This window comes from Corvus moneduloides, chromosome 8 (genome assembly GCF_009650955.1).
Source record: "Corvus moneduloides isolate bCorMon1 chromosome 8, bCorMon1.pri, whole genome shotgun sequence".
Lineage (NCBI taxonomy): Eukaryota > Metazoa > Chordata > Aves > Passeriformes > Corvidae > Corvus > Corvus moneduloides.
The window spans coordinates 12,186,079-12,213,842 of NC_045483.1; the positions used below are offsets into that span (position 1 = coordinate 12,186,079).

The following is a 27,764-nucleotide window of genomic DNA, read 5'->3' on the forward strand; positions in this document are numbered from 1 at the left end:
TTTGTATCTTGGGGAAGGCAGTGAAATCCTCCACCCCAAGAACATGATTATTTTGGGTGAGCAAGTGAAGGTTCTCAAGAGTAGGTCTCAGGCTGACCTAGGAAAGCAGCTGGCTTTTCTGCCTGGAGTGTTCAAATTATTTCAGGGTAGTTTTAGAGTGTAAAAGCTCCAGCAGGAAATTTTCAGAAGAGCCCAAGTGTCATCTGACCCTGACTCCTGTTTTCTGAAGTGTCAGTGTGTTCCTGGTGTGTGTTTGTGCATGTGTGTTTGGAAATCTGACTTCTGTTTCAAACTGGTTAGCTATTTTAATACAGTGGAAGGAAAGCTATCACCCTAAGTGGCAGTATGCTTGCAGGAAAACCTGTATTTACCCATGGACCCTTGGGGAGAGGGGATAATCCTCTTCAGTCTCATTAACTTCTGTGTGTTGCTTCTGTCCTTGCACATAGTGTGTTTCCGGCACAAGGACACAGCTTCTCTTGGCTTCCTCAGCCCCATGAGCCACACGCAGGTCCTTTGGTGCTGCAGAGTAGCCAGTGCAGGTGTTTGTGTTCCTTTCTGAAGTCCTCTGGGTCCATCTCAATGCCAGCACATGATGAAGGGACTGTCAGACTGTCCCTTCCGTGCTCATCTCTTTTTTTTTCCTCTCACCTATGGCTTGAAATGGTTTGCTGTGTCCCAGGGGCTCACTGATGCTCCATGTGTTTCTAATCTCATGGCGCAGCTGGGCTGGTTTCTCACTCGCAGCAATGAGACGCCGGCTCCGATGTCACTCAGTTTGGTTCTGATCCGTACGAGTCCTAGGGCCAGACTCTGTTCCCATTAATGGCTTTTCCATTTGGAAATACCTGCTTGCCTTTCTGCAGTGTTTCCCTACTGCAATGCCTGGAAAGGGCCTAGAAAAACTTTTTCTTTTCCCCATTTGTGATGCCTCTGGCTCCTTGGGGGCTCTGGGTTTATGCTGTGGTTCGTTACTGATGCAGGTTTTCTGCGGGTTATAAGATGATCTAAAGCAATCTGACTGGTTGAGCTGACTCAGAAGTGACCCTCCTGAATCACTCCCAGGAAGCTGAGCTGTCTAAAGATCTGACTGCAGGAGACTGATCTGCTTGTCATTAAAAATAAAATATTCTATATGCCTTCAAAATGCCAGAAATTTGTTAGATTCTTTGTTTTCATATTTCCAAAAAGCTCATGTGAGTGCCCTGTTTTTCAAGTAATAGTTATTTAATTAATCTCCAGTGCAGTATCTGAAATACACCTGTCTTGCCCTCTTGGCACATGAACAAAAATTTATAAAATATGAGCTAAAATAAGCAATGTGGAAAACAGAGTTATCCAGAGAAAAATTTTAAAAATCCGCCTCCTGAACAAGACAAACACCTGTGAAAAAGATCCATCTGGTACTTTTCCTGGATAAATAACATAAAAAGTAAGGTGGTGAGTGAGGCCTAAACTTTTCTTCATGTCTTAAATGTACTGAATGTGCATCCTCCTTCCTTGTCATAGTGCATTGGAGAGGTGATTTTGGATGGCTTGAGGAGGTAAGGACTCTCTGCTCTGGAGGTCTGTAACTACAGGTTAAACAGACTTCCCCAGCAGTGCCATAGTTAGAGTTGATTGTACCATGAATCAGGGTAATGGATGTGCTGGTCTCTTGAGCTCTCATGCTGTCTTTCTGTGATTTGTTTCTTTGGAGCCACATGATGAAAAGATTGTGATGAAGATTAATTCAGAGTGTGCAGCAGTTGGATGTGAAGGGTCAGTAGTTTGTGGTTGTAAGATCTCAGCCTCAAAAAGAGGGATTTTAGTCTACCCAGTAGTAGAAACTTGTCAAAATCTAATGTTTTCCTAAGCTGCTTCTGGTTTTTAATCAAAACTTCATGATTTCTGGACAACACCACTCTGATTTGTAAGTGGCACCAGTATAATTCGTGTCACCACACCACCAGTCCCTCAGTTGCATGTGCTCTTTCAAGTGTACATGTATGAATACTGCATTCAGAAAGCTTCATATCACAGAGCAATCATTGCAGCAGTTGCAAGAAATGCTTTTATTTCCTTCTTCTTGTCTGTCTAAAAGGAAAAAGCCCAATCTTTCAAATCCATTTGCAGCCACATGGTTTTATGTAACTCAGCAGGAAATACTCTCTTGTCTGTCTTGCGGATGAGTGCAATGGAAGGTTCTGCTACATCGTGTGGGCTGTTGGGTGCCTGAGAAATTTCTCTGCTGGGCTCCACTGGTCCCACTGGCTCCACTGGTCCCAATTCCCTTCTCTTTCTATAACCATCCCTTCATTCACAGGATCTTAGTAGTAGCTGAATCTGGCCCACCATTGCTGTGGCAAGTATAGCATCAAGCATATGCTGAACAGGCAGCCTTTGATGCTTTGTATTTCTTGCAGTCAGGTAATTTTGAGGTATGACCTGGATTTTGTTTTGCACAGGTGCCCAGTGTTAATTCAGGTGCTCGACACTTCTCTGCTCCTTATTAATTTGTTCAAAGCCGCAGTGGAACACCTAGGATTTTGTTTGTGAACAAATTAATCTCAGGGACTGTCTTGTGTTTGTACTGTGCCGGGGACAGTGGGTTTCTGCTCTGTGAATAAATACTTTGGAAAATATCTTTAGATTCTTTGCAAGAGAACCACTCTTCTTCAGCCATCTCTTCTGCCCTCACGCTGCTGGTTGGGAAGTGGCATTTCCACCATGCTGATCCCAAGAAGGGGACCCACTCTTACCCTGCAAAGGGAAAAAGTGAGGGCTGGTTCTGCCTAAATCAGCATGGAAAAATATTATGCGGGGTGAGGCTGAATTCCATGCAAACATAAATAGAGTAGCATGCCCCAGAATATCTTCTTGGTCTAAATCTTGCTCAGAAGTCGAAAGTCCCAAGTACCAATAAAGTCACTGACTAATGAACATTACTCAGTTGCTTTGGGTGCTTGGCTAGGGACACTCATAGTTTCCAGTCATACGATTACTCCTTTTTTACTTTAAGCCATCCTGTTTTCCTTTAGTCTTTCACCCTTAAAGAAACATTGAGTAACTCTGTGTTCAGCTTCTTAATGGCAAAGTCAATGGATTCCAGAGACACGGATCTTTTCCTCCTACCTGGAAACACCTTCTTTATCTCCGTGCCAGCTGATGTGTTAGTTTCCTGGTTCATTTTCCATCACTTTTTCCGAGTCTCTCTTTCTCACCCCGTTTCCACTGGAACCATAAACAAGTTGGGATTTTCCAAGAAGTGTGTCTCTCAGATGTGCAGCAGAGATGAATCGGCACCAGGACATCTGCTCTGCACAATGGGTTTTTGATGATGACACAGGAAGGGATTAAAATCTAAACCTGAAGTTTGGCAAATGATTTCAGTAAAAGCTTTAGGGAAGGCCAGCCCCAGTTTCTGGACAGTTCATTCTTGACTGCCAGTGGAGGTACAAAGAATAGCCAGCCTCTCGACAAGTCATTAGCCTGGCACATGAGGAACCTTCAGTTCAATTCCTTGTGGTGTCTTGCAGAAGTTCACTGTCAGGAATAAATGTCTACATGGTACATGAGACCTGTGAGTCCTTGAGCTGCCATTGATACCTTGTCCTGTGTCATTCAGAGCTGCAGCACTGCTCCAGCATTTAGTGACTTTCAGCATCCAGTCACATGTCCCAGGACCTCATGCCCAGGGTTGTGTCTTTGGATGGGCAATGACTCTGCTGAGAAGTCTTGCATTTCTCTACCAAGTGGAGCTTCTGGTGTTGTGATTTCAAGTAAGCAATCCATTGCCTCAACTAAATTCACTTCTGCTGTACCTGAGATACAGGTACCCGTCCCAGGACCATGACTCTTTTAGGAAGTTGTGTGACTTGGAAACTTGTTCCTCACATTGAAATCGGAATGCAGGTCCATGGTGGCTTGAGCTGAATCTCTGAGTAGAGTCCTGAGTGGCAGATGAGCCATTTCAGCTCAGCTGGGTCCAAGTGATCTGTGTTGGTCTGCTGGTGAAGGGAGATGTACCGCCTGCTTCCTAAACCTGGCCCAATTATTTATTTTTCACAGGACTAACACCAAAATATGTGTGGACTGTACAGCAGCTGCCACTGAAATTTACTGGGAGGTAGTTTCTGCAATAATTATCTACAATTCCTGACACCTGTCACAATCCCATTCTGTGGCTGTGCCATGCTGGTATATTTGACTTATGTCACTATAGGCATTGCATAAAAGTATCACCCATCAGTGAAATACCTTCATCTGTGGAATCTAGCATAGTTAATCTTGGATGGCAACACTACACCTCAGATTGTGAGTAGGGATAAAGAGGAATCCCACATCCAATTGACCATGGCAAATCCAATTCAAACTGCAAAGGGATATTTTTCCTCCCATTAGGCAGAATGTGATTAATTTCCCATGTGGAAAATTGTTCAAGACAGACGTGCTCGTAAATTATGGCTTAAGAGATCCAATTACTTCCAGATCCGTCAAAACCTACGGTGCCTCCCAAAATAGCAATAAGAAGATAATTGTATTAACAGCCTTTCGTCTTATTTGATGTATGACTGACATAGGCTGTAAGCTTATTTTCTGCCAGGTTGGAGCTTTCATTTAAGGATTGATGCTTTGGCATTTGAGGACATTAACAACAATCCTTGGTTTCTGGCATTTGAAATAAAAGTGTTAGAGAAAAGTTTTTAAAATAGGGGATTGAAAGCTAACAGGTGTCAATGAGCCTACATTTTAAAACAATGCATCTTCTGGGGATGAAGACTTAAGAACTTCCTGTCTGAAAAGATACATGGATTTACCAGCAGGGATTCTTGAATGATCTGGCCTAGGAGGTGCTAGTGATATAAGTAACTTGGCTGATCGTGAAATTCACTTAGGGTACTCAAATTTGGAGCTGACTGAAAAACGCTGGAGGAGGATCTCATACTATACCGGGTAAAAAGGCAGTTTGGTGGTGGTAAGCACAAAGCAGTGGAGAGGGCAGAGGGGGAGAAGAACCGTTGCAATCTAGGAAGATTTCAGTAGCTCTGTGGGTGTTTCCATGAAAACTGCAGCTCAACAGTCAGCAGCAGTCAGAAAGCCAAAGGTGGTGTTGAAAAGAATTAGGCAAAGAATGGGGAACAAAACACAGAGCTTCAGCTGTGGAAATCCAAGATTTCCCCACATTGCAAATACCGTATGCAGGTCTAGTGTTGCCTTGCAGAAAGTGTACGTAATAAAGTAAGGTGCTGAGAAGGATGATAGAGATGATTACAGAGGTGAATTGGCTTTTGTAGGACAGGAATAAATAGACTAAAAGTCTTCAGTCTTGAACAAGGTGATGGTTGGGATAGAGTAGTAGTTTGTGATATCACCAAAAATTTGAGAGAGTGAGGAAAACATGATTAATTTTATTTCTCAGAATGCAAAACCCAGGTGCAGCCTGTGAAATCTGAAAAGCAAGCTTAAAGTGAACAAAAGGAAGGATGAAATCACAAACTGTGTGATTAAATTATGAAATTCATTTCTAGAGGACTCTATAGGGACCACAAATCTGTGGGTTCAAAAATGTGCTAGAGCAGTTTCTGTAGGATGAAGCCAACATTGGTTGCTGAAAGTTATTTCCTAATTCCCTATATGTCTAAGCTCTGCTGTGCAGGAATAGAAAGTGTGTATCACAAGAAGACTCTCATTACATGTATCCTGTTCTTGAATTTCTTGCCCATCTTTTACTGTCCACTCTTGCAGACAGGGAGTTGGGTTACAGAGATCTTTGACCCAACCAAATGCAACGACTAGTGGAGCTGCATTCTTGAATTGCTGCAGCTAAACACACAGATAGTGATCCTCCATCTAGAGGTGGAGGAGATGGCATCTGTCCATTCCTGACCTTCTGCTGGGAGACCACAAGTCTGCAGGCTGGACCACCTCAGAGGGGTTATCTGAGGTACCCAATAGTGTGACTTTGTATCTCTGTCCAGACCTGAACAGCGCTGCACACCAGGACACAAAGGCAGACGGCATTTGGGGAGCTGCCATTCCTGTGTGGTGGCACAGGGAGAGAAAGACAGGTTTGTTTGTGGGGTAGATTTTGTTAGCAGTTAGTCCCGTTTGGCGGCTCAGTGTCTCTGTGGCTTCAAATGCAATTAATCAGGGCCCAAAAGAGTAATTACCAGCTCACATTCCTAATTCAGATTTCTGTGCCTATTCATGTTAGTGTTTTTTCTTTAATTCAGCAATAAAGTTGGGGTTGTGTTCATGTTTTTATGCTGCTGGCCCAGTGATCCTTATTAAAATAAAAAAATAGCAAAACAGTAGTTTCCAGTCCACCTTTTTTTCTTCTCCCTGGGAAATGAAAAGCCCATATTAACTGTGAAAGGGAAACAAAAGTGTGCATGGTCCCAGGGTCCTGGTGTCACCTTGGCTGAAGACACTTTTCCTTTCATGGGGTAAGTAATTGCTCAGAGCATTAATCTCTGAAAGAGGCTTTTTATTCTGCAGTGGGCAAAGCTGTTGACATCTGACAGTGCTGTTTCCTCTGGTCACACATAAGCACCTTGCTGAACCCAGGAGAAGGCGGCCCTGGAAAGCTGGAGATGCTCAGCATCCTGAGATCCAGGGCAGCAGCTCTGTCCTCTTGCAGCATTAACACTGCATTTACGCACGTGAAGGAACTGAGAGGAATTTTTCAGATTGTCCTCCACCGTCTTCTGGCAGCAGCAGGCACTGCTGCTGCCAAGTCACACTTGAGTGTAGTTTGCATTAAGTGGCCTGAGCTGGAAGCGGCTGCCGTGCTCACACACAGAGGAGCTGGGTGTGAAGGAGGCTGGTTATCAGATAAGTAATTATAAAATCATTTCCCCTCTTCCTGTGCATCGGCTGAGCCATGATAAGTGCTGGTGTGAGCGCTTGGAGTCGTGCAGCCAAGGTGGAGCAGTCTGAGTGAGCTTTGCTGTCCCTAGGAAGCCAAGTGACCAGAAACTGGCTCATGTTGGTGCAGGCTGCTTGTGCCCGCATGGGCCATCGTGTCCACTGCCTGCCACAGGAGTGGGTTACCCTTCATCCATCCGCTGGGAAGGGGCCATAGGGGTGGCTTCATGGTCAAGAATTAGAGAGGAAGTGCTACTGGGTGGCCTGGCCACAGACCTGACCCAAAGGCTGTTTCATCAGGCAGTGTGATGTTATGGGTTGACCTTGGCTGGACCTCAGGTGCCCATCAAGCTGCTGTATCACTCTCCTCCTCAGCAGGACAGGCAGGGGGGAAATAAGATGGGAAAAAACAACTTGTGGGTCAAGATAAAGGAAGTTTGATAAAGTGAAAGCAAAGGTCACATGTGGAAGCAAAGGAAAACAAAAGATTTATTCTCTACTTCCCATCAGCAGGCAATGCCTAGCCACTTCCCTGGAAGCGAAGCTTCATTATGTATAATGGTTGCTCTGGAAGACAAGTGTCATAAATAATGAATGCCCCTCCTTTCTCCTCCTTTCTCTCAGCTCTTAGTACTGAGAAGATATCATGTAGTTTGGAATATCCCTTTTGTCAGTTTGGGTCAGCTGTCCTGTCTATGTCCCCTCCCAAGATTTTGCCCATCCCAGCCTTCTGGTGGTGGTGATGGCAGTGTTAGAGAGCCAGCGGTGAGGCTGTGTGAGTGCTGTTTCTGGAGCAGCCAAAACACTGGGGTGTTATCAACACCTTTCTAGCTACAGGTACAAAGCACAGCACCGTGCTCTGCTGCTAAATCATCTCCATCTCAGCCAGATCCAATCAATACCTGTGGTCACAAGTCTCAGCTGGCTTATTGCAGTGTGGGCTCAGAGGAGGCGGGGCAAGGAGTGCAGGTCTGGCTTTGAAGTTGGCACAGATTGGTGTGAAGGTGACTGCACCAGCAAGAGTCCCAACATGTGCTGGAAATAATGCCCTATCTCCCTTCTTCTGAAGCACAGAAACTGGTCATCCCTGCTTTGAAGTGCATGCTTGTTAGCCTTTGAAACAGCAGTAGCTTTATCAGGGGTCAGAGCAGCAGAGAGGAAATCCCTACCAGAGATGGTCTTAATAACACATAAAGTAGGACATATTAAAGAGATGTGTCTGGAACCAGAGGATGATGTTTGTGGCTTGAGATGGTGTCTTGGTCTGTAGATGAGCTTCCTGACTTAGAGGCCAGCCAGTTTTGGTCTGGTTGTCGTTCAGCAGCTTCTTCTGTACCTTCTGTACCTTCTGTACTGTCTTCTAGTGAAAATTCAGCTTAAAACTAGTCAGCAGTTTCACTTGGAGGATTCCAGGAGAGTACTTTGATTTAGGAAACAAGAACAGTGCTCTGTTTTGCTAAGCACGGGGGATTTCATTTCTTACTACAGCTCTCTGATATCCAAACTGTTGAGTTCCAGCCTCTGACAAGCACAGACACCTAGTTTGTTTGCTGCCATGTTGTTTGTTTGTTTAATTTCTGTGCTAATTGGTGCCTTCCAAATACCACAGCTGCTCTGTGGAGCACTGTCCCTGCCAATCTGGCTGCTGAATTTCACTTCCTACAATATGGGACATGTGTAACCTGACAGCTGACTTAATCAAGGTCTTCCACTGAAGAGAGTTCTGTCTCTTTTGTGGCAGAAATTTAAAATTTGTTTTCAATTAGAATAAATGAACAGGAAGATTTCTCTGGCCCTAGATAGCAAGGTAGATGTATTTTCATTCTGCACTTGATCAGCAGAGGGGTCTAGGGACTGGCTTTATGGCTTTCATTAGTGTGTGCTCATTTTGTGACCTTTTGAAGCCACCTTTGCATCCCTACCCCTCAATTTCCATCTGCAATGTTCCTGTAAGAATACACGCTGCAGCACCGCGTTCTTGCATGACCAGCCTCCCTGTAATAACTTTGATCTACGTGGTATGAGTGCAGATATTATTCACAGCTCCCGTTCCCAACCAGCTTAAGGGTGGAGTCTCCCAAGCAGTGTTACTGCCCATCACACCAGAGGATGTGGCTGGGACCTTGGTGTGCTTTTCCAGTGTAGTTTGGCAAGGGTGTGGTGCACATCCATCTCCCTGCAGTGACCCTGCTGTAGGGTCTCCTGTCCCAGTGGATGTAGCCCAAAGGTTCCTTGTCGGCAAGACTGGTGCTGGCCCAGGGCCTCTGAGGTGGTGTCTCAGGCTTAGTGTCACACCAACTCCTGCATGAATTACAGGTCTCATGAGACGGCACAAATGTTTTAATAGGCTCTGTTCCTTAAGGCTTCTGCTTCAAAAGATTGAGGTGGGACCATATGGTCCTTTCCTGAGGGTCCATACCACCAAGTGTCAGTGGGAAGACTCCTGGTGACTTTACCAGATGCCAGTGAACAAGATGGTACTTGATGTGGGTTTGGAAAGAGCAGAAGAGTTTTATGAGTGTAGCTATGGGGGCATGGTCTTGCCCTTTAGGAGGAGTATTTTTTATGGTTAATGTGGCACAAAGGCATTTGAGAGGCTCTTGCCTTTTCCTTCTCAGGGGTCAGGCACTGAAGCAGCTTAGATGAAACAACCAGTTTCACCAGCAAATGCATAATACCCACAGGAACTGCTGCTTCCCAAACTTGTTGGGCCAATGTACAGTGATCTACATCATTCCAACACTGCCCAGGGAGTGAAAGGTATGCTGGAACATAGCTCTGCAGACTATGGAGCACTACTGATTTGGAAATCACAGGTTAGGAGCCACTAACTACCTTGGTGAAGACAGGACAGTGGCACCAGGAGGAAAACCAAGTGTTTCAGCAGTGAGATGTAGTGGTTGATGTTTCTCTGGTCAGTTTGGTGTAGGGTCTAGATAGTTTGATCATTATTTAAGTCTCATTGTTTTTGCACATTAAATGACTTGGTCCTGGATATTTGGAAATGGATCTTTTTGGAGGATGTTCAACAAAATGAAACGAGTGATTCTTATCTTAGGCGAGAAGCATGCATAGATAAGGATGATACTTTGGATCTGCATAGGCTCTCCTGGTTTTCTGTGCCTTTTGCTTCCAGCGTAGCTAAGATTATGCAAAGAGCAGTACACTCCTGCGTCCTCTGTGTGAGGAAGCCCTGCTGTTTCCTAAGGCATTGTTTCCCAGGTGTTTTGAAAACCTGACCCTCTTTTGGCTCTTTATCTCTGTGGGGCTCGGAATTACCATCACGTTGGTTCCTTCGGGTGAGGGTGTGCCAGCTGGTGGTGTTGCTGGCTGCAGGTGTAAACACCCTCCTCCCTCTGCCCTCAGACACACTGACTGCTTTCTGCAATTAAGAGCCCTTGGTTGTTTGCAGGATAATGTAGCACTTGCATCCAGCAATTACACGAGTTCACTTTCACTCGGAGAAGCTGAGCTGTGTAGTTTGAGAAGGCACTGATTTCACTGCAGAAATTGAAGGCCTGACCCACTGAATCAACACTTCCAACATTTTGCAACCACTCACAGACTGGGAAGTTCAGTTTTAAGGGTTCTGGAGACTTGTGCTCATACTGAGATCCTCTTGTGTGGGGTAGTTGCTTCACTTCGCTGTACTCTGGTGGTAAAGCTGTTTTAAGTGAGGTGATGGATCTCTGGGTTTGCTGGTGCTCACAGACCAATGTGCAGGGAGCTGCCCCACAGTGAGAAAATTGAAAGAATAATTTTGTACAACTTCTGTCTGCCCAATTCAGACCAAACTCTGTATAATTTACCTACACGTTGATTCCTGCCTTGCTTTGGAGATGTGGGAGACTTCAAGCTGGGCATCTGAGGAGGGGGATTACAGGAGATTATAGGAGGTTTTTTGGGTCATAGCAGCAGGACATAGAGCAATATGAAGTAGTTCTTGGCTTATGCAAAACACTGTACAAACAGAGCTTGAGATTTGGACCCCATGGCCCCATCTGTCACTTCTGAATTTCAGTATTGGTGCTCGTGGCTTTTCTCCTTCCAGCTTGAATTGCCTGATGCTTGAATTCCCAAAGTGTGTCCTAGCAAAGCTCTAGAGCCGATGGTGTTGTCCCTGGAGGATAATGGCCACCCCTCCAGACACTGCAAAACAGCCAGGTTCAGAGGTAGGAGCTCTTTGGAAGGGAATGGAGCCTCACCACTTGCCTGTCTTTGGTTTCCCTTTGTAGTTACTCACATAAGGGCATATTCTGCTTATCACTTCTAATGGAGCAAGATTTCTCTTCCTGGTGCTATTCTTATACAAGCCATGTTACTTCCCATGCTTTATTGCTTCTCAGTGATTTTCTTTAATATTGCAGCTTATGCACATCAAAAACAGGATCCAAGGGCAGGAAGACACTATCCCCACCATCCCCCACATCTCAGGGCAATATAGTTTTTGCTTATGTGGCTTTCCTGGCTGCCCCATCTGTCTCCATCACCTCTTGTCACCTTCCATAGTAATTCCTGCTGATTAGCAAAGGCCTTTATCAGCTGAGGCTCTTTGGCAAGACAAGTGCAGCCAACAGTTCTGACTCTGTCACGAGAAACACTATGAATCATTTCCCTCCCCTTTCTTTGTCAGGAGCAAATGCCATCAGTGTTAGGACTCTGGCACTGACTTTCTGACTCCAGGAAATAATGGGTGAAACAATCCATGGAAACTGGAATCCCCATTTAAAAGTAAGATATTATTTTGTAAGGAACACACCTCCCTTCTGGCTGCTATCAGATTGCCATCTGATTGACAATCACACATACTTCCATGAGAAAAATAGTTTTTTGTTCTATTCCATAGTGTTGTGCTGTTGATGTGTCTGTTTTACACTTCAAGGTGGCAGTGCATGTTTAAATGCTCCATTTGGGGGATAGACTGTGTGTTAGGTGCCCGAAAGTTTTGGCAGGACCCTGAGGTGGATGTCACAGCTTAAATGGGCTGAGGGCAATTTATGTCATATTTGATTGCAGGCCTGTGCTTATTTGGTGTATAAAAATAATTCAAACAGCCATGTGTGAGAATTAGAAGCCTTCATAAAAATACTTGAACAGCAAAATAGTTCTGGTTACACTGGAAGAAGCTGCTTAGCTCAAAAGGAGAACCTGTAACTGTATGAGGGCTAAATTCTTTATTTTTGTTTACTGATGCAACTGGTGCAGTGTAATTGCAAAAAGAGTCTGACCTCATCTCCCAAGTACCTCTGAGAAGTTGATCTGAGGTTGTACATATTGTTTGGCAATACATACAGACTTGGTACCTCCCAGTTTTCAGGTAAAAAAGGCGGAGAATCAACAGCACAGTAACAAGAACAACATGAAGAGGCAGAAGCAGGAGTTCTTTCTTGCTCCTGGGAGACAGAACTGACAGAACCGCCACAGCTGGAGCTTCTGTAGTCAAAGGCAGGACATGTCTCTTTTAAACGTAAATTGGATGAGACATTAGAGTACTTTTAATGCTCCCATTAGTCTTCAGGCTGTCCACTGTAGAGTATTTATCATATGGCTTGCTTCACTTACTGCATTCTGAAGTGTGGTGATGGTGCTTGGAATTCATGATTAAATGTCAGTATGCATTTGTCCATCATCCCTTTGATAGTGGGTTTGGTATCTTCTTAGTCTCTGGCAGAGGCTGTTTGCATCAAACAATTGGTGTCCTTAGGCCAATCCATCACCCAGACATACCTGGAAATGAGACTCAAGCTCAGCAATCAGAGAGTAAGACCAAGAGGTGAATCTGTTCTCTGTCAGATTTGGAAAGGAGCTAAAAACAATTTCCCTGCCTCCTTGTTGCCCCTGCAGCAGCTGCCGCTCACTGCCTGGCTCCAAAGGAGCAGCAGAGCTGGCAGCTCGGGGCTGAGCCACTGGCACAGTGGTGGGAAGATCACAAGGCATCTCTAGAAGGTCTCAGGGCCTAGATATGCAGCACCTCTCCTTGGTGGTGAAAGGTGTGATCAGGAGATTTGTTTGGGAGCCTTACAAATCACCAGTCAAGGGCAGTGGCTGCTGACAACTGGCATCTGCTGTGGTTGTAGGGGCTGTGTCCTGCTTTCTTGAAGAGGAAAGACAGGATTCTCCTGCTAGGCATCCCCACAGGGACTTGCAGTGTTTCTTTGTCTGGTGGTGCCTGGTGCTGTCCTGCCTTGAGACCATGCTCCCCAGTATCACCAAGCCCCCTAGGAGCTGGGCTTCTTCCCTATACAAACCACATCTGTGACTATTACAAAGCATTAGATCGTGGACCCTTCTGGTGTGCTCAACACAGGCTGTGGGCTAATGGGAACACCAGAGTGTTCAGATGTATTTAAACTGGTTTGTTCTTGGGCCTTGTGGCACTTGTTAAAAGTCTGTGATACTCCAAGTATGAGGTGATACAGGAATAAAGTGATATTCTGAGGATACATTTAAGCTTGCAGAATCAGCAGCTGCCAGATAGACAGTCTCCTGCATAGCTTTATTACTCCCACTTTGTGCACCCACTGTGTATACAGGAGGAAATTTAGGTCTTGTGAGAGAAGAGGTGTGTGGTCGTGAAATTAAAGACTACGTATATATATACACACAGAGATGAAGGGATGACTTAAGATGTCCTCTACGATGTTAAACCTGATACTTTGCCTCTTATCCATATTAATTTCCTAGGAATAATATTTTCTTTAAAGAAAAAACGATAAAAATAAATACTGTTATCCTGCATTAGCAGCAGGGCTGGAGCCCTGTGTCTTTCCCACGTCTCTCTTTCCAAGTGCTGCTGTCCTCAGAGCCCTTCCTATCATGTGCCAGACCTCCCTTGGCCCTGTCCAAGCCTGGCACATCAGTGAATGAAATATTTGCATGAGGCAGCATCATTTCATGTAACCTACGACTTCCCATCTGAATTGAGACAGACTTCCTGTTCATTTCCTAGCTGGGCTGCAGCATGGTTAAAAGCCACTCATCCTTTTGTAAAACGGGGCTGTAGTGCCTGAGGAGGCTTAAAAGAGCTGCAGTAAAATTCAGGAGAGAGGAAGCGGCACGCTACGTACTCCCACAGAATAGATCCTTTCCTTAGAGGTGGGGCTTTTCCCAGAGGAAAAGCCAAGTGGCACATAAACCACTACTCCACCCTCATGAGGAAATTGCCTGGGCTGTTCTGCATTTACCAGCCACTCTGGAACTTCCCCACTTGATGTTGGTGCTGGGTGAAATGCTCCCTTCCAGTGCCGTCCAGAGGGCTCCTTGCTGTCTGATGTGTTCCTGCTGCCCAGCTCTCTGCCTTCCCTGGATTGATGGTGACCCTACCTCCCTTGTTAGGCTAGGCTTTCCATTGATGGGGTCTGCACTCACTTGGAATAGGTAGAGAGTGTACAACATGGGCCTCTCACATTCCCTTCCTTTTCCAGTCCTGTGGGACCTTCCTTGCTTTCAGAGGAAGACCAGGAGAAAAGAGGGAACTGGAGAAAGCAGTAGTAACTTGCACTGGGTCTGCAGTGGTTCCTGCTGGTCGGTTGTGGTGGCTTTGACTGAGCTTCTGTCAGCATGGTCTATCTTCCCAGACAAGGGAAGAAGCTGGGCATTTGGGAAGCCGTTCCTCCTTAGAGGTACTTCAGTGGCTCTGTCAATGAGACTTCTCTGTCTGAGGACCTCCAGAATTTGTGAGGGGGTCCCTCCTTGCTACCCATCAGAACTGGATGTGTTTGCAGAGTGTCCTTGTTTTTCTTCTTTCTTTTTCCTTGTTGACTGCAACTCCATGGTGCTCTAAAATACCCAGCCTTCTCCAGATCTCAGCTTTGAATGCCATATTGGACTGGGCAGCTACAGATCTTCCCCACTGGCCTCATTGAGCCTTTTCCAGCTTCCAATAGTAGAAGGAAAATCTTCCTTTTGCTGACGGGATAAAAATGGAAGCACCTTCTGGGCTTTGTTTTGTCCTAACACCACAGTCATCCTGATATTTTCCATCTCCATTTAAGGACTGAATTAAGATTCATCATATCCTGGGGTCTTTTTCATACTCTGTTTAATATAACATTCTTTATTATTACTTTTAGAAAAGCTGAGTTGCATTTACAGGAGATCTTTCATGTGTTTAAGTCTTTGGTTCCTTTATGTTTTTATATGGTCACCCATTCAACTTTCGACTCATGGCTTGAACTGAAAACAGGAAGGACAGAAAGCGAGAATGTTTCCAAAATGTCGTTTTCTCTTTGCAGTATATTTATAAAAGTTGCAAAAAAAATACCAAGATCTCCCACACCAGCATTTCTGAAGCACTGAGAAAGGAACTACTCCTTTCTCCATAGCTACCCCCACCTCTTTCCCCCCAAAAAAAGCAGCTTACTGTAGTTATGCAGTACAAGTAAAGTGTGATGATCCTCGAGGCAGGTAATTCTCACCATTTACCAGACAGAGAAACAGGAAAGCAAGAATGTTTTGGTGTGTCCAGAGTGGGTCAGTGCAGGGAGATAGAAGTGTCACTTTCCTTCTCCAGCAGCTTTTGACTAACTTACTCAAGGTGAGATGACTGTCTCGGACACCCATTGAAGATTTCCCCTGTGACCACAAGGTATCACGTCCTACAGGGATGGCTCAACACCAGCGCAGTAATGAGATAACCGCAGGGAACCCAGAGAGATAAACTGGTGGCACCAGGAAATGGCTTTACCTCACAGCACACACTGTTTTGTTGCCAGAACTGGGGATAAAGATAAACCACTTTCTCCTGTCTGAAACAAAAGGCTTTAACACCTTCCAGATTAGCAGCTATGGAAGAAAAGGCAGCCAAAAGGAGCTGCATCTGGGGGGAACTTCAAGACTCTGCTACTGGACTGTCAAAGGCTGCCATTTCATTAACCTCTCAGATTGTGTAATCGTGACAAAGTCAAAGCCACATATTCAGATTTTGGATCTGATTTGATTTCTTAGTCCAGTTTCTTATCTCACAATCTATGGATCAGTATAATTGCCTGTTGGCAGAAGTAGTTTAGAGCAGGGTGTGGTATATATGTTGTGGGTTTTTTCATAGACATTTCATGGACTAAATAATGCTGGCAGATACTGTTTTCTTCTGCCACAAAGAGAGCATACAATTTATTCTTGTCTCATTATATTAAAATAAATACAGCACAAAAGGAAAAGGGAAGAAAACTACCAAAAAAGGATATGAAGATATAATCCCTTCTAGCTAAAAAAATACCAACTCTATGACATCCTTGTGTGTGGGGAAACTCAGCTCCTAGATTATTTTGATAAACTTCGTTAAAATCAGTTTCACACAAAACCCTGTTGTTTATTTAATCTTAACTGCTTGCAGAAATGTCATCCAGTAAAGAAATGGAGGTTATTATTTTTTTTTTAGTTTCAGAAAAAAAGAGTTTGTTTATTTTTCTTCTGTTATTTGGTTTCTCTGTGTAGATTTATAAGGGTTCTGTCACCAACAGTCTTGTATTTGCTTGTGAGCTGGGTGTGTGGTTTGTCTGCCTGGAAGGGCAGGAGCATCCACAGTGGGAGGCAACTGAGTGGGGAGCAGATGGAGCCCAGCGATAGTGGGAGGCAGCTGAGTGGGGAGCAGATGGAGCCCAGCGATGCTTCCTGCACAGCCAGCATGGACATGTCAAAGTGACCCTGAATTAGGAGCGAGTCATAACATAGTGTCAGTCCATTCCAAGATAGTGCCATCACTGCAAGGGAAGCAAAACCTTTTGTGTTACCTACAGGATGAAATTAGAAACCCCCCTCTGCCCCATTAGTTTCTGGGCCCCCTTCAAGCAGCGCACACAGGCAGGACTGTGGTGGCAGTCATCCAGCTTTCATGCCAACAGCCATGGTTGGAGTCAGGGATGAAACTCTGTCTGCTGCCCTGCCTGCTTGGTGCTGCTGTGCTGTCCCACATGGCAGGTGATGCCCCTAACCCTCCCCTTTCATGTGTTCTCTCCTTAGGCAAGATCCTGTTCCGGAGGAGCCATGTCCGAGACGTAGCAGTGAAGAGGCTGAAGCCCATTGACGAGTACTGCAGGGTAAGGGCCCTGGGGAGTGCAGGGCAGCCCTCCTGCCTGGGGGGCTCAGGGCCACCACCAGCACTGGCATTTCCCTGCTGGGTAGTGCTGACATCCATCACAGGGAGGGATGGTGCTTCCCAAATACCACCAAGACTAATAGAGCAGGTGGAAACAGGCCACTGTTTGCTCCCAGGGTCCTTGCAGCATTTTCCCTGGCAAACTTTATGTACTGGTTTGGTGCCTCATTCATTCAGTAAAGGCTCTAAGTCTCACCTGCCCTAAGTGTGGATTTTGATTCCACATCAGCCTCGATGATTCAGGAGTTGAGCAGGCAGAGTGGCACAACTACGATAGTGTTTTCGTCTGTTTCCTGCCTCTCTGTCCCCTGGTGCCACATGAGGGACAGTAGTGGCAGGTGCAGCACTGAGGGTGGACCAGTGTCTTCCAGGAGTGTTCCTCCTCATGAGTGAAAGCCTGGAAATTTATTGCTGGGCAGAAAAGCATGGCTCTATTGAGGAGAAGATTAAGCCACTTAATTTTTCCTTTCTAGCCTAAGATTTATGATTTCATAATTAATTCTCTGTCAGTAAAATAAAAGTAATTTCTAAGCAAGTAGGATTCTCAGTTTTTGTAGAGGTATTGAGTGCATCAGCACATTATTTAAACCCCAGACTTCCTCTCTTACTTCCCATGAGGTTTTCTTTCCATTTTTAGAAAGCCAGAGGAGCAGGTGGAGGGGGAAAAAAGCATTCCCAAGAACTTCTCCAGTCAGACAGTTGCTCATCCAAAATTGGAAGCAGATTGCCAAAGTGCCTGAGGCGTGCTGGAGGGTGGTGGTGGTGGTGAAACCCATGCCATCTGCACCCCCCGGGTGAGGAAGCTGCGATTAAAGTCTTGTCTCATGAGATCAGGCTTTCTTGTGTGACAATTAGTGTACTGTCTTCCTGCTGGCAGCCAAGTGGCTCTTTCTGAAATATGTAGGGTCTCAGTGGGTCCCCAGCCGCCCTCCTTCAGACAGGAACTGCCGGCGACAGGAGCGGCGAGGGCTGACTGGCGTCAGGGTTCACCCAGCAGATGCGTGGTGGGGAAAGCAGTGACCAGGGGCAGCTGATTCTCTGGGACCCCATTGTCCATGCCCAGACAGACCTGACCTGACCCAGCCAGGCCTGCTGGGGCTCCGCTGGTCATGGCCAAGGGGTGTGTTTTGGCATTGGCTGATGGCACATTGGTTGACACTGCGGTGCTGTGATTCCTGCTCTCCTCATTTCATCTTCTCTCTCTTGGAGAAGTCTGGCTCAGGTCATAGAATCATAGAATGGTTTCACTTTGGTTCAGATCTGCTGCTGCTGCCCAGATGTGGCTGGATACGTCCCTGAAGCCAAGCTGTTTACTTCTCTGTGTACTGATAGATGCTGCTTTTCTGGACATAGACCCTGCAGTGCTGGATTAGCCCAGTTTCCCCCAGCCCAGCACTTTCTGTCTCCAGCAGCAGCCACAGTAGTTCTCAGCACTGAGTATGACAAACCTGTAGTGACTTCTCCAGAATATTATTCCAGTGATTTCTGGCAAGTACACTGATATAGTGTCTTTATATTTAATTTTGCAGTTTACTGTAATTTGTATTTAATTTGCCTCTGCACTCCACAGTAGAAGGTGTTTAAATCTGGGTGGCATTGAAGGGGTTATAGTCACTGAAAAGCATGAGCAGGAATTGCATCTCATGTCTGTGAATGGTTCAAGGGGGCTACATCCCCCACAGTGTCTTTCTGCATGGGGTGTCATGTCTTTAAGAAGAGCAGGCCCTGGCTAATTCTTCAATCCCCAAGGGATGTATCTTATTGGAGCATGTATGACTGTGGTTGTACCTTAGTTGGGCTGTAAGTAGGTCAGTTCTTCAGTCAGTGCTGGGAAATAAAGCAATGCCAAGCTTTTTTTTCCCATCCCCTGCATTTGACTCTAAATCCTTTCCCAGACATGAATTTGTCTCCAGTGTGGATAATAGGCAAGTTTGTGCCCCCTCTTCAAAATCAGTGTAGAAGTAACTTATGATGTCCTGCCTGTCATCAGATCCAGTTTCTTTGCCTTCTGCTACATCTTCCTCCTAATTACAGGGAGTAAATGAAGATGGCAGCTGGTCACGCCATTGTCTGGCACAGAACATACCCAGTCATTCTTAAATCCCACAGCACACAGTAGGCAACCTGTATAAATTAACTGGGACCTGAGACTTGCAATTCATACCTCCCAACATGTCTAAACCTGCACATTTTATGAGAATAGGCTTTTCTTTTGAACATTTATGGTTCATCCCATTTGCATTTATTCAGAGAATGATTGTCCTGTGTTACTGCTGTTCCAAACCTGGCCTAGGATATGAAAATCCACAAGACTGAAAATAATATGAAAATCAGGCACTGAACATCAGTACACTGAAAAGTACAAAGAATTTAGGAAAATGGCATGTGGAGGGAGAGCTTTACGGTACCGTAAAGTCAGTGGTAGTTCTGCTGCTGACCTTCTTTGGGGACAGGATTTCATCTCTGGGGCTTAGCAGAAACTCAAAATTCAGAAATGCTTTCTTGCTACCTTTGCTGAAGGTCACCACTTACAAGGTTTCTGGGAACATGACCTGTGTAACCTTACTGTAACTTTTCCATCCTGATACAAAGTTAACCAGGAATGACAGGAAACTGTGAATTGGGAACAGAAAGTTAAGTGGTGAGTCTGAACCAGAACAGCCTCACTTTACCAGCCTAAACCAGACACAGGGTCTCTCTCTATTCGGCTGTGCTGCAGAACCAACCTGAGTGACTTGCGTAGCTCTAGTGCTGAGATCAGTGAATCCACTCGTGTTTTAAGAGAAGTGCTTGCTTTTTTTTCTAGTAAAATACTGTTTCCTACTCTGTAGCAGGTACTGGTGCATGTGTATGACTTGAGAGTGGGATCATGCTCACCTCTTGGGAAGTGTTACCCGTTTATTGCTTTTCTACCTCTCTCCAGTGGATATTTTGACTCTTTAGAGAATTGTATGGAACTGTAGAGCAAGAGCATAATTTTGACAAGTTCAGTCCTGCTTCTATAAGAGTTCAAAGCTTATGTTACTCTTCAAATGGATAGGCTGACAAATTTGAAAAAATTAGAGAGTTATGCTGGAATGATGTGGGTGAAGCTGGTGGAGTACATGTGATGTGGGATAATAAATAAACAAAACAATAGACCTCTGTCCCCTGGAATCTGTGTGGCAGCAGAGGAGGGAGGCAGGTTCAAATGCAAAGTTCATGGTATTTTTTTTTTTTGCAAGATCAGAGTTCTCCATCCACTTCATCTGTCCTGGAAAGCCAAAGCACAAATGGGGATGCAAATGTTTGACCATTTGTTGTCTTGTTTTTGCAGACTGTCTGGCAGTGTGGCAGTTTGCATGGCTGAGAAGCAGGTCTTACTCCTGCTATGTGTTTGTGGTTTCTGTGCCAGGAACAGGCAGAGGCTCTCTGAGAGTTTGTGGGGATACTAGGCAGTAAGGGGAGTTCTGCAGAATATTCTGTGTCAGGGGCATGATCACACTGGACCCTACAGCTTTGTCCTCCCTCATGTGTGGGTACCCCTCATGTGTGGGTTATTCCCAATGCATTGTACCAGCAGAGAAATGCCATCACAGAGGTAACCAGGCCAGTGGTTTTGCTAAGGCTGCAAGAAACTTTAAAGTTGCAATGAAAATGAGAGGAGTGGGATACACAGGAAGATTTCCAGGGGTTTTCTCATCTATAAACACGAAAGTGCAGAGTCTGGATGTCCTTACTAGTAACCTGAGTGAGTTACCAAACAAACTGTGTTTTGCCAGTAAATGTGTGCTGCCCACTGGAATTAGTCTCTCTGGATGATTTCCCTCTTAACTGTAGGCTTGGATTTAGTTTAGTGTGATTTAAGGTCTTCTGGGCTCATTTGGCCTGATTTTCTAAATTTGTTTAGGAATTTTTGCCAATGTGAAAGAAAGAGCAACTTCATAGACCTCCCTTCCCGAGGGGCATTTTATTTATGAAGCTTTTGATCTCTCAAACACACCTCTGGTGTGTGTTTGTCCAGTACGTACCATCCTGTCTTCAAAAAGGACCTTTCAGGTCAGTGGTTCACAAAACTGTCGCTCTGTCCTTCACAGCCCTCTGGGAAGACTCAGGCCAGAATTTGCTGACTTCCATATTTTTGTGTGTTGATCCTAATTGAGGGAAGCATCTTTGTGCAGGGAAGACCTTAAGATGTAAAGTCCCATTGTCATAAACACTAACCCGGGTTTGTCACATGCCTTCATGCTGTCCCATAAAGCTGGATATGGCTTTAAGTAGAAGCTTAGGGGTTTTTCTGTAGTGAGGCTTGAGTACCCAAATGGACACCACCTTAATAAAAATTCAATTAGCAAGTCACATCAGTGCCAGGAAGTACTGGTCATTCTTTTATTAATGTTCACTATTTGAGAGACCGTACTTCACAAACATAATTGCCTCCCTCTTAGTCTCTCAGTCCTGCCTCTGTTTCAAGGTTTAATCCTTGAACCTGTCAAGACAGGCACACAGACATTTCTCTCTCTATCCATTGTACAACTAAGTTAATTTGATTGAAGATGGAATAGTAGTCCTGGTCAAGAATGGGAGTTTAACTGAAATACTTTCAAAATTTATCTGTTGTTAGTGCAATACTTTCAAACTTGATCTGTCATTTTTTAATCCATGTTTCAGAATCCTGATGTATTTAGACTGGCTGCAGTAATGAGAGTTAATTATTTGCAGCACTCCTCTCAGCACCTGGAGCAGAGTCTTGCATTCCATTGTGCTGTGGTGCTTCTACGCCAGAAGCTCTTACATGTTCCAGTTACTTCCAAAACTGCACTGTCTTTCCTCCTTCTCTCAGCTCTTTATTTATTCCCACTTCTTCTCCAGTCTGAATCACCACCATGCACTCTTCATCCACTTCTCTGCCTGACTGTCAGTGTTTGCCATCCACCACTTCAGTGCTTTAGTTCAAGCTTGGAGGCTCTCAGACAAACAGAAGGTGTTTTCGTATAGATGAAACAATTTATTTCTTTGTTCTGAGAAATTATCTATTTTAGTCGCACCTGCCCCCTTGCTGGGCTCATGACCATTCCCAAACATCTGGCTCTAGTGATTAATGTTAATGAAAATGATAAACAATTAGAGGAAGAGTAAGGGAGTCCTAACTGTGCAATATCGTGAGCTGGCCCTGTGTATTTGTATGCAGAGCTGGGAATAAACCCACTGGATATTAGGGATTTAAAAGCTGTGCATCCAAAGTGTCTCTAGAGGCTGTGTGGAGACAATCAGTGATTCACCCCTTCCAGACACCCATGGCAGGGGGTAGACAAAGCATCCTCTGAAGATGTTGCTCTTTCTCTAGTGATGATACAAGTTGCTAGACAAGTGTGAGCAGCCTCCCATTTAAGACACATAAAGTTCAGGGGGGTGAATACCATTCTGTGCATATATACACACAGATGTGCTGTGCATCTCTGCATACACACATCTGTGCATCAGTTTTTTATAAACATCTCTGCATAAATGTAACCCACAGCACTCAGTGCATCGTTACGAGTACCTGCAGGGTTTTATACCATGTATTCCATGAAGCCTTTGAGCTGTGATACAGCCCCACAGAGCAGTTTTTTCCAGTTCATGTAACCTTAAGCAATGATCTCCTGCCTGCACTTGGTGCTCTGCTGGCTTCGATTGCTGTGTGCAGCACGCAGCAGCTTTCCACAGGTGCTGTGAGCGTGGCTGGCCATCCCCAGCACCGACGGCTGCCTGCTCACGCCCTGCCTCACGTTACTGCTTTTCAACTGCCTTTCAAGTCATCTGCTCTGCAAGACTGTCTGTAACCTGTAATATAGAGACAGACATCATTACAGGCTGGAATGACACATGAAAGCCTGTCTCCTGAGGGATGTGTGAGGGCTGAGCGGTGCACATCCCCCTGTGCATGCCAAGCAAGGAAACATGCTATTACTGATAGTACTTGATGCTTGTGCAAGGCTGAATTCTGCTTGCTGGCACTTTTTGTCTCTCACCTTTCCTGTGCGAGTTCCTTGCTGTTCCTGGATGCTTGCTGTTTGTAGCTGTGTGTATTTACCTCTGGTTTCCACATCCCCAGAAGACTGTCACTTCCCTGTCCTTTCTGTCCTTTCACCATCTGTGTTCCTCTTTGTCTTTACACTTCTTCCCTTGACCCTGCAGTCTTTCCTTCAGGCTGTTGCAGCTTTGCCCTGGAACTGTCTTGCTGGAAATGCCAGAAGCTTGTATTTTCCCCTTGCAGAGTGACAGTGATGTCACTCATCTCCTCAATGCACTTTTTGTTTGCTCACCAGAACTGTGTTGGCCTTGACTTGTTCATAGTGAATATTGTGTATTTGCTGAAGAGACACTTGTTTCGCTAAACAGTGTTGCTGCTCCCTGCTGCTATTCAAAAATTAATAGAAGGATTCTGATTGGGTTTATACTCATTTGCACCTTTTTTACCCTTTCTTAGAGTTTCTTACCACTTCTTCAGGTTTTGTTCCTTTAAAAAAAAAAAAAAAAGTAAAAATTGACTGGCTGGACTTTACACCTGAGCTTCCCATAAAACGTGCAATGGCAAGTTACTATGGGGTGGATTTCAGTCCATCTGCATAAGGCTGGAAGTTGCAGCATTTTGGGAGATGATTCAGAAGCAGAAGAGCCAGCCCTGCCCCAGGGTGGGAAGGTGGATGGATGGGTGTGGAAATGACTGGCTGATTTTTATCCATGCGCTGCAAAAGCCTGGAGTCGGAGAGGTGCTTTTCAGTTACCCCCTTCTGCTTGGCAGGACCACAGTGCTTGTGGAGATTTCCAGGCAGCCAACCACTGATTCAGGAGGTTCAGATTTCCCAAAGCTTCCCTTGATTTAGAAACAAAAATCTCCACATCAGCTTTGCGTTCCTCCGTCGCTGAAAACCCACTCTGTGCTCCAGCTCAGTATTGACATATGGAGCCTGGTTCTTGGGAAGGGTGAGCACCTGTGGCCTGTGGGGAAGTGGTGGCTCTTTGAGAAGGTGTCTGATGCTGAGACCCCCCACAATGGGTGTAATTCGGGTGTTTGTGTTTCTCTTGTAATGATACCTATCGTTTGCAGTGCTTGCTCTTGCCCCGTTGACTGCACAGGATTGAACCCTTTGGGATTTCAAAACACACTGTAGATATTGAATATCTAAGCCTCCTAACCTTTCTGCAGATTAGGTAAGTGTTATTGCTCAGCAGTGTAAGGGGTTAACTGAAGATATATCCCAGCTGAATTTGATGAAAAGAGGTTGAGTAACCTGCCCTAACCAAGAAGGGTGTGAGTAGTAGAGCCAGTGCTAAATATCAATTCCATCCACTGTTGGTTAGACAGCATTGCTTTGCTGTCTCTTGCTTGAGGTGCAGATGAGTAAGTGTTGTTTATGTTCTTGTTAGTCCATGCTGGTGAGGCATTTCTCTTTCAAAATGCTGTGATTGTTACTATTCCTGGGCACTTCCTGACTTCCCAGTGTTATTCCTGGTTTGCCAGCTGGATGCATGTGTTTATGTACAGTAGGAATAAAGGCAGAGCTCACACCTTTGTTACACTTTCAGGCAAGTTTGAACACACAGAAGTGGAGACGAGGGCATCCTTTGTTTACATAAAAGTGCTTAAGATTGCCAGCTGTTCCTTTTCATCCTGCCTTAGTGCAGCAGCCAGTGGTGCTTACCCTGGCACTTGGACTCACCAAGCTGTTGCCTGGCTTCTGCATCTGATGCTGCTTCCTTTGTGCAGGATATCTTTTTCAGCTCTGTAGTGCAATTGCATATGACCAAAGGTCAGATCCTCATTCTTCACAGGTCTAGTGATACCAAATGAATTTTCCTAATGTTTTTATAACATCCCTTCACAAAGAAAATGAGAGCTGTAGGTGTGAAAGCGTTTGACTTTGAATTTCTGAACACCTCAAAACAAGACCCCATCATCTAATACTGGAGACCTGCAGTTTCACAGCAGGATTTTTCCAACTCTTTTCCTTCACATCCCCAAGAAAATGGGGTCTTGGAAACAAATCTGGCCACTTTCAGAGCCTTGTTAAAAACCACTGTGGTGGTAACCAACTGCCCTGTCCTGCCTTTGTGCTTTGGTTGGACCTTCTGGTGTGTCTGACCAAGAACAGTCAGATGTCTCACGGTTAATATAACCTGTTCACCTTAATGCATCTTCATTTAGCTCTGGTGCAGTTTTTCATCTGTCTTTCAAGATTGTTTGTCCTACTTTCAACTAGGAGAAGAGCCAGACAATCTCATTTTGTCAAACAGGTTTACAGAAACTCTAAGAAGCTTGGTCTATATTTAACCTTTGGCCTATTTTCAACATAACTTAGCACAGGAGGAGGTGAAGTCCAGCCTCTTTTCCTCTCCTGCTTGTCATTTCTGGAGGCAGTCTCGGAGGCATGTCACTGAGAGCTGCTGCCCCATCTCTGTGGGCTGAGAACAGCTCTTTGACCTCTTTTGGCACCATCAGGCTCTAGATTCTGAACAGCAAATTCATAGCATGTTTGTGCCTTGTTTGCTTCTCTTGAGTCTCGCTTTCCAGTTCGCTTCAACATAATGTGGGTGATGTCCAGACTGTACTAAGCTATTGCTGAATGTGACAAGTGCTGTGTCCCTCTGCCAAGGCGAGTGCACAGACATTGTTAGCCAGGATGTGCTGTTCTTCATGCAGAAAAAGCCTCTCTCTGTTTTGGTTGGGTTTGATTTGGTTTTTTCAGACACTTAATCAAACTTCCTGTCCTGTTAATTTAGGAGCAAATTATTGTTTGGTTTGGTTATGGGGTTTTTTTAGCGAACTCGGCTTTTTGTGTAGGCAGTGCTTAATGGAAAGCTTTATGGAGCACATTAATCTGTTGTCTTAGTGGGTGCTGAATTTGTGTGCATTGACATAAGGCCCGTAAGCCCTAACCTCAGTGTTTGAGGTGTTGTGCAAGCCCACGTCACAGACTGTCCCAGGCACAGAGCACTTACCTATGCAGCATCATGGTTTTGCACTTGTGGACCAAATTCTGCTCTTGAACACGTGGCAAAATAAATTACATTGGCTGATTCTAGGATCTGTTGCTTGTCTGAGTTCATTGAATCCTACTTGACATTTACAGTCAGGGCTCTCTGTTTCCTGTCTTCTCAGGTAAGCAGCCAGGCATGATGCTTTTCTTCAGTATTCCTTTCCCCCTGCCAGGACTGTTTTGCTTCCTCTTGCTTGGTAGTTTAGATTTTTGAGGCCAGGTTTCAAACTTGGCTTATGTCTAAGTGCTTCTCACTCCCTGTTTTGTTTTGCAGGCGCTGGTTCGGCTTCCTCCCCATATTTCACAGTGCGATGAAGTCTTCAGGTTCTTCGAGGCTCGCCCAGAAGACCTTAACCCTCCAAAAGAGTAAGTGTTGTGATGGTTTTCCAGTGCTGCTCAGTACAGTTTGATTAGCTGGAAGGAAAAGGTCATTTGTTTTTATTACTGCTGTAGACGTGGGAACGGATTTTGTTGCTTTCAAGCACTACCTAGAAAATGCCCAGCAGTTACACACAACCACTTTGGGTGAGTGGAGGACAGGGAAGTCAAGCAACCCTCAGACACAATTTTCAGCCATCCTCCACCCACCTTTGCATTGTTTCTTGCTCATGGTTCTAATGAGGGAACCTCCCCTGGTTTGTGGGTTTTACCTGATAGTTATCGCCAAAGAGTCATTTAGTTCCCAAAAAGCATTGGCTCAGTAGCAGGGGGAAATCCTGCCAGTAAGCACTTGGTTCATAATTACCAGCTGCTTCTTTAAATGTACTCCTGCCCAGAGATACTTAGTTATCTGTAGGGAGCAAGACTGTGGTCCAGATCCAAAATTGTCTCTGGAGAGTCTATTCTTTCTAAGCAGGAAGCCAAGAAAAGGAGGAGGGAAAGAGTTCCCATTAAACACGAAACAGGATTGTAGCCTTTACCTTGGAGCAGACAGGCTGATTCATGCTGATGCAGTTAGGGTTCATAGGACTAATTTATCCAGGGAAAGTGTTGGCAGGAGGGTATTTACAAGCAACAGTGCTGCCTTGCCTGGTATTTCCTTTTCTCTTTTATCCCAAACAGGATATGTTTTATTGTACTTTGCAATAGGATTTTGACTTGGTCCCACTGTGTTTTGTGCTGCTTTGTTGCATGATTTGAAACTTGATTGCAGGCTCTGTTACCGTAATTTGCTTTCTCCCATGTTTGCACAGCCCCACTGGATAAGAGGAAATGGATGCAAAGCTTATGGGGTTTGGGCACTTCAGCACATGCAAACCTGTAGTTATCAGAAAGATTTGTATTTGGCTTCAGCTGTCTGCTCCCATGCTGGTGAAAAAGGGAGGAGAACCTTTGCAATTTGATTTCCCAGACTTTGTTTCTTGCACATGCATGGTTTTGTACAAGGGGATGTATTAGCATGTGTACTAAAGAAAACACTGCTAGCATCGCTGAGAGCAAAGTCTTTTTTGTTTCATGAATGAAGGAAAGAGAAGTTTTAAATCAAAAGTCTGGATGAAGAGCTGCTTTTTTTTTTTTTCCTATCTGGCCTTGATTTAGAAAAATGTTTGTGGAGAATAAATATAGTTGCTTGTTCATTGTTAAACACATATTGCAAATTTAGAAAACACTGCAACAAAATAAGCCTGTCACACTCTGAGATCTGCTGATTATCACAGTTTCCATTTAGGGTCTGCAAGTAGGTTTGCAAAGGTTGCTTGATCCCACAGCACCCCATTTGTGATGCAAGGACACATCCCCATGTGCCAGGCAGAAACAGACACCTAGAAGAGGAGTTAGGTCCCAAGAGTTATGGAAGAGTTCACATGGAGGATCTC

General features: G+C 44.9%; 1 protein-coding gene across 1 annotated transcript in view; it reads left to right on the top strand.

Annotated features, from left to right (window-relative positions):
- SH3PXD2A (SH3 and PX domains 2A) overlaps positions 1-27,764 on the top strand; it is a 253,851-nt gene that overhangs the window by 84,004 nt on the left and 142,083 nt on the right. The window contains exons 4-5 of the mRNA XM_032116746.1: positions 16,810-16,886; positions 26,222-26,313. Coding sequence (XP_031972637.1) covers positions 16,810-16,886; positions 26,222-26,313 — 169 coding nt within the window. The remainder of the gene's footprint in view (positions 1-16,809; positions 16,887-26,221; positions 26,314-27,764) is intronic.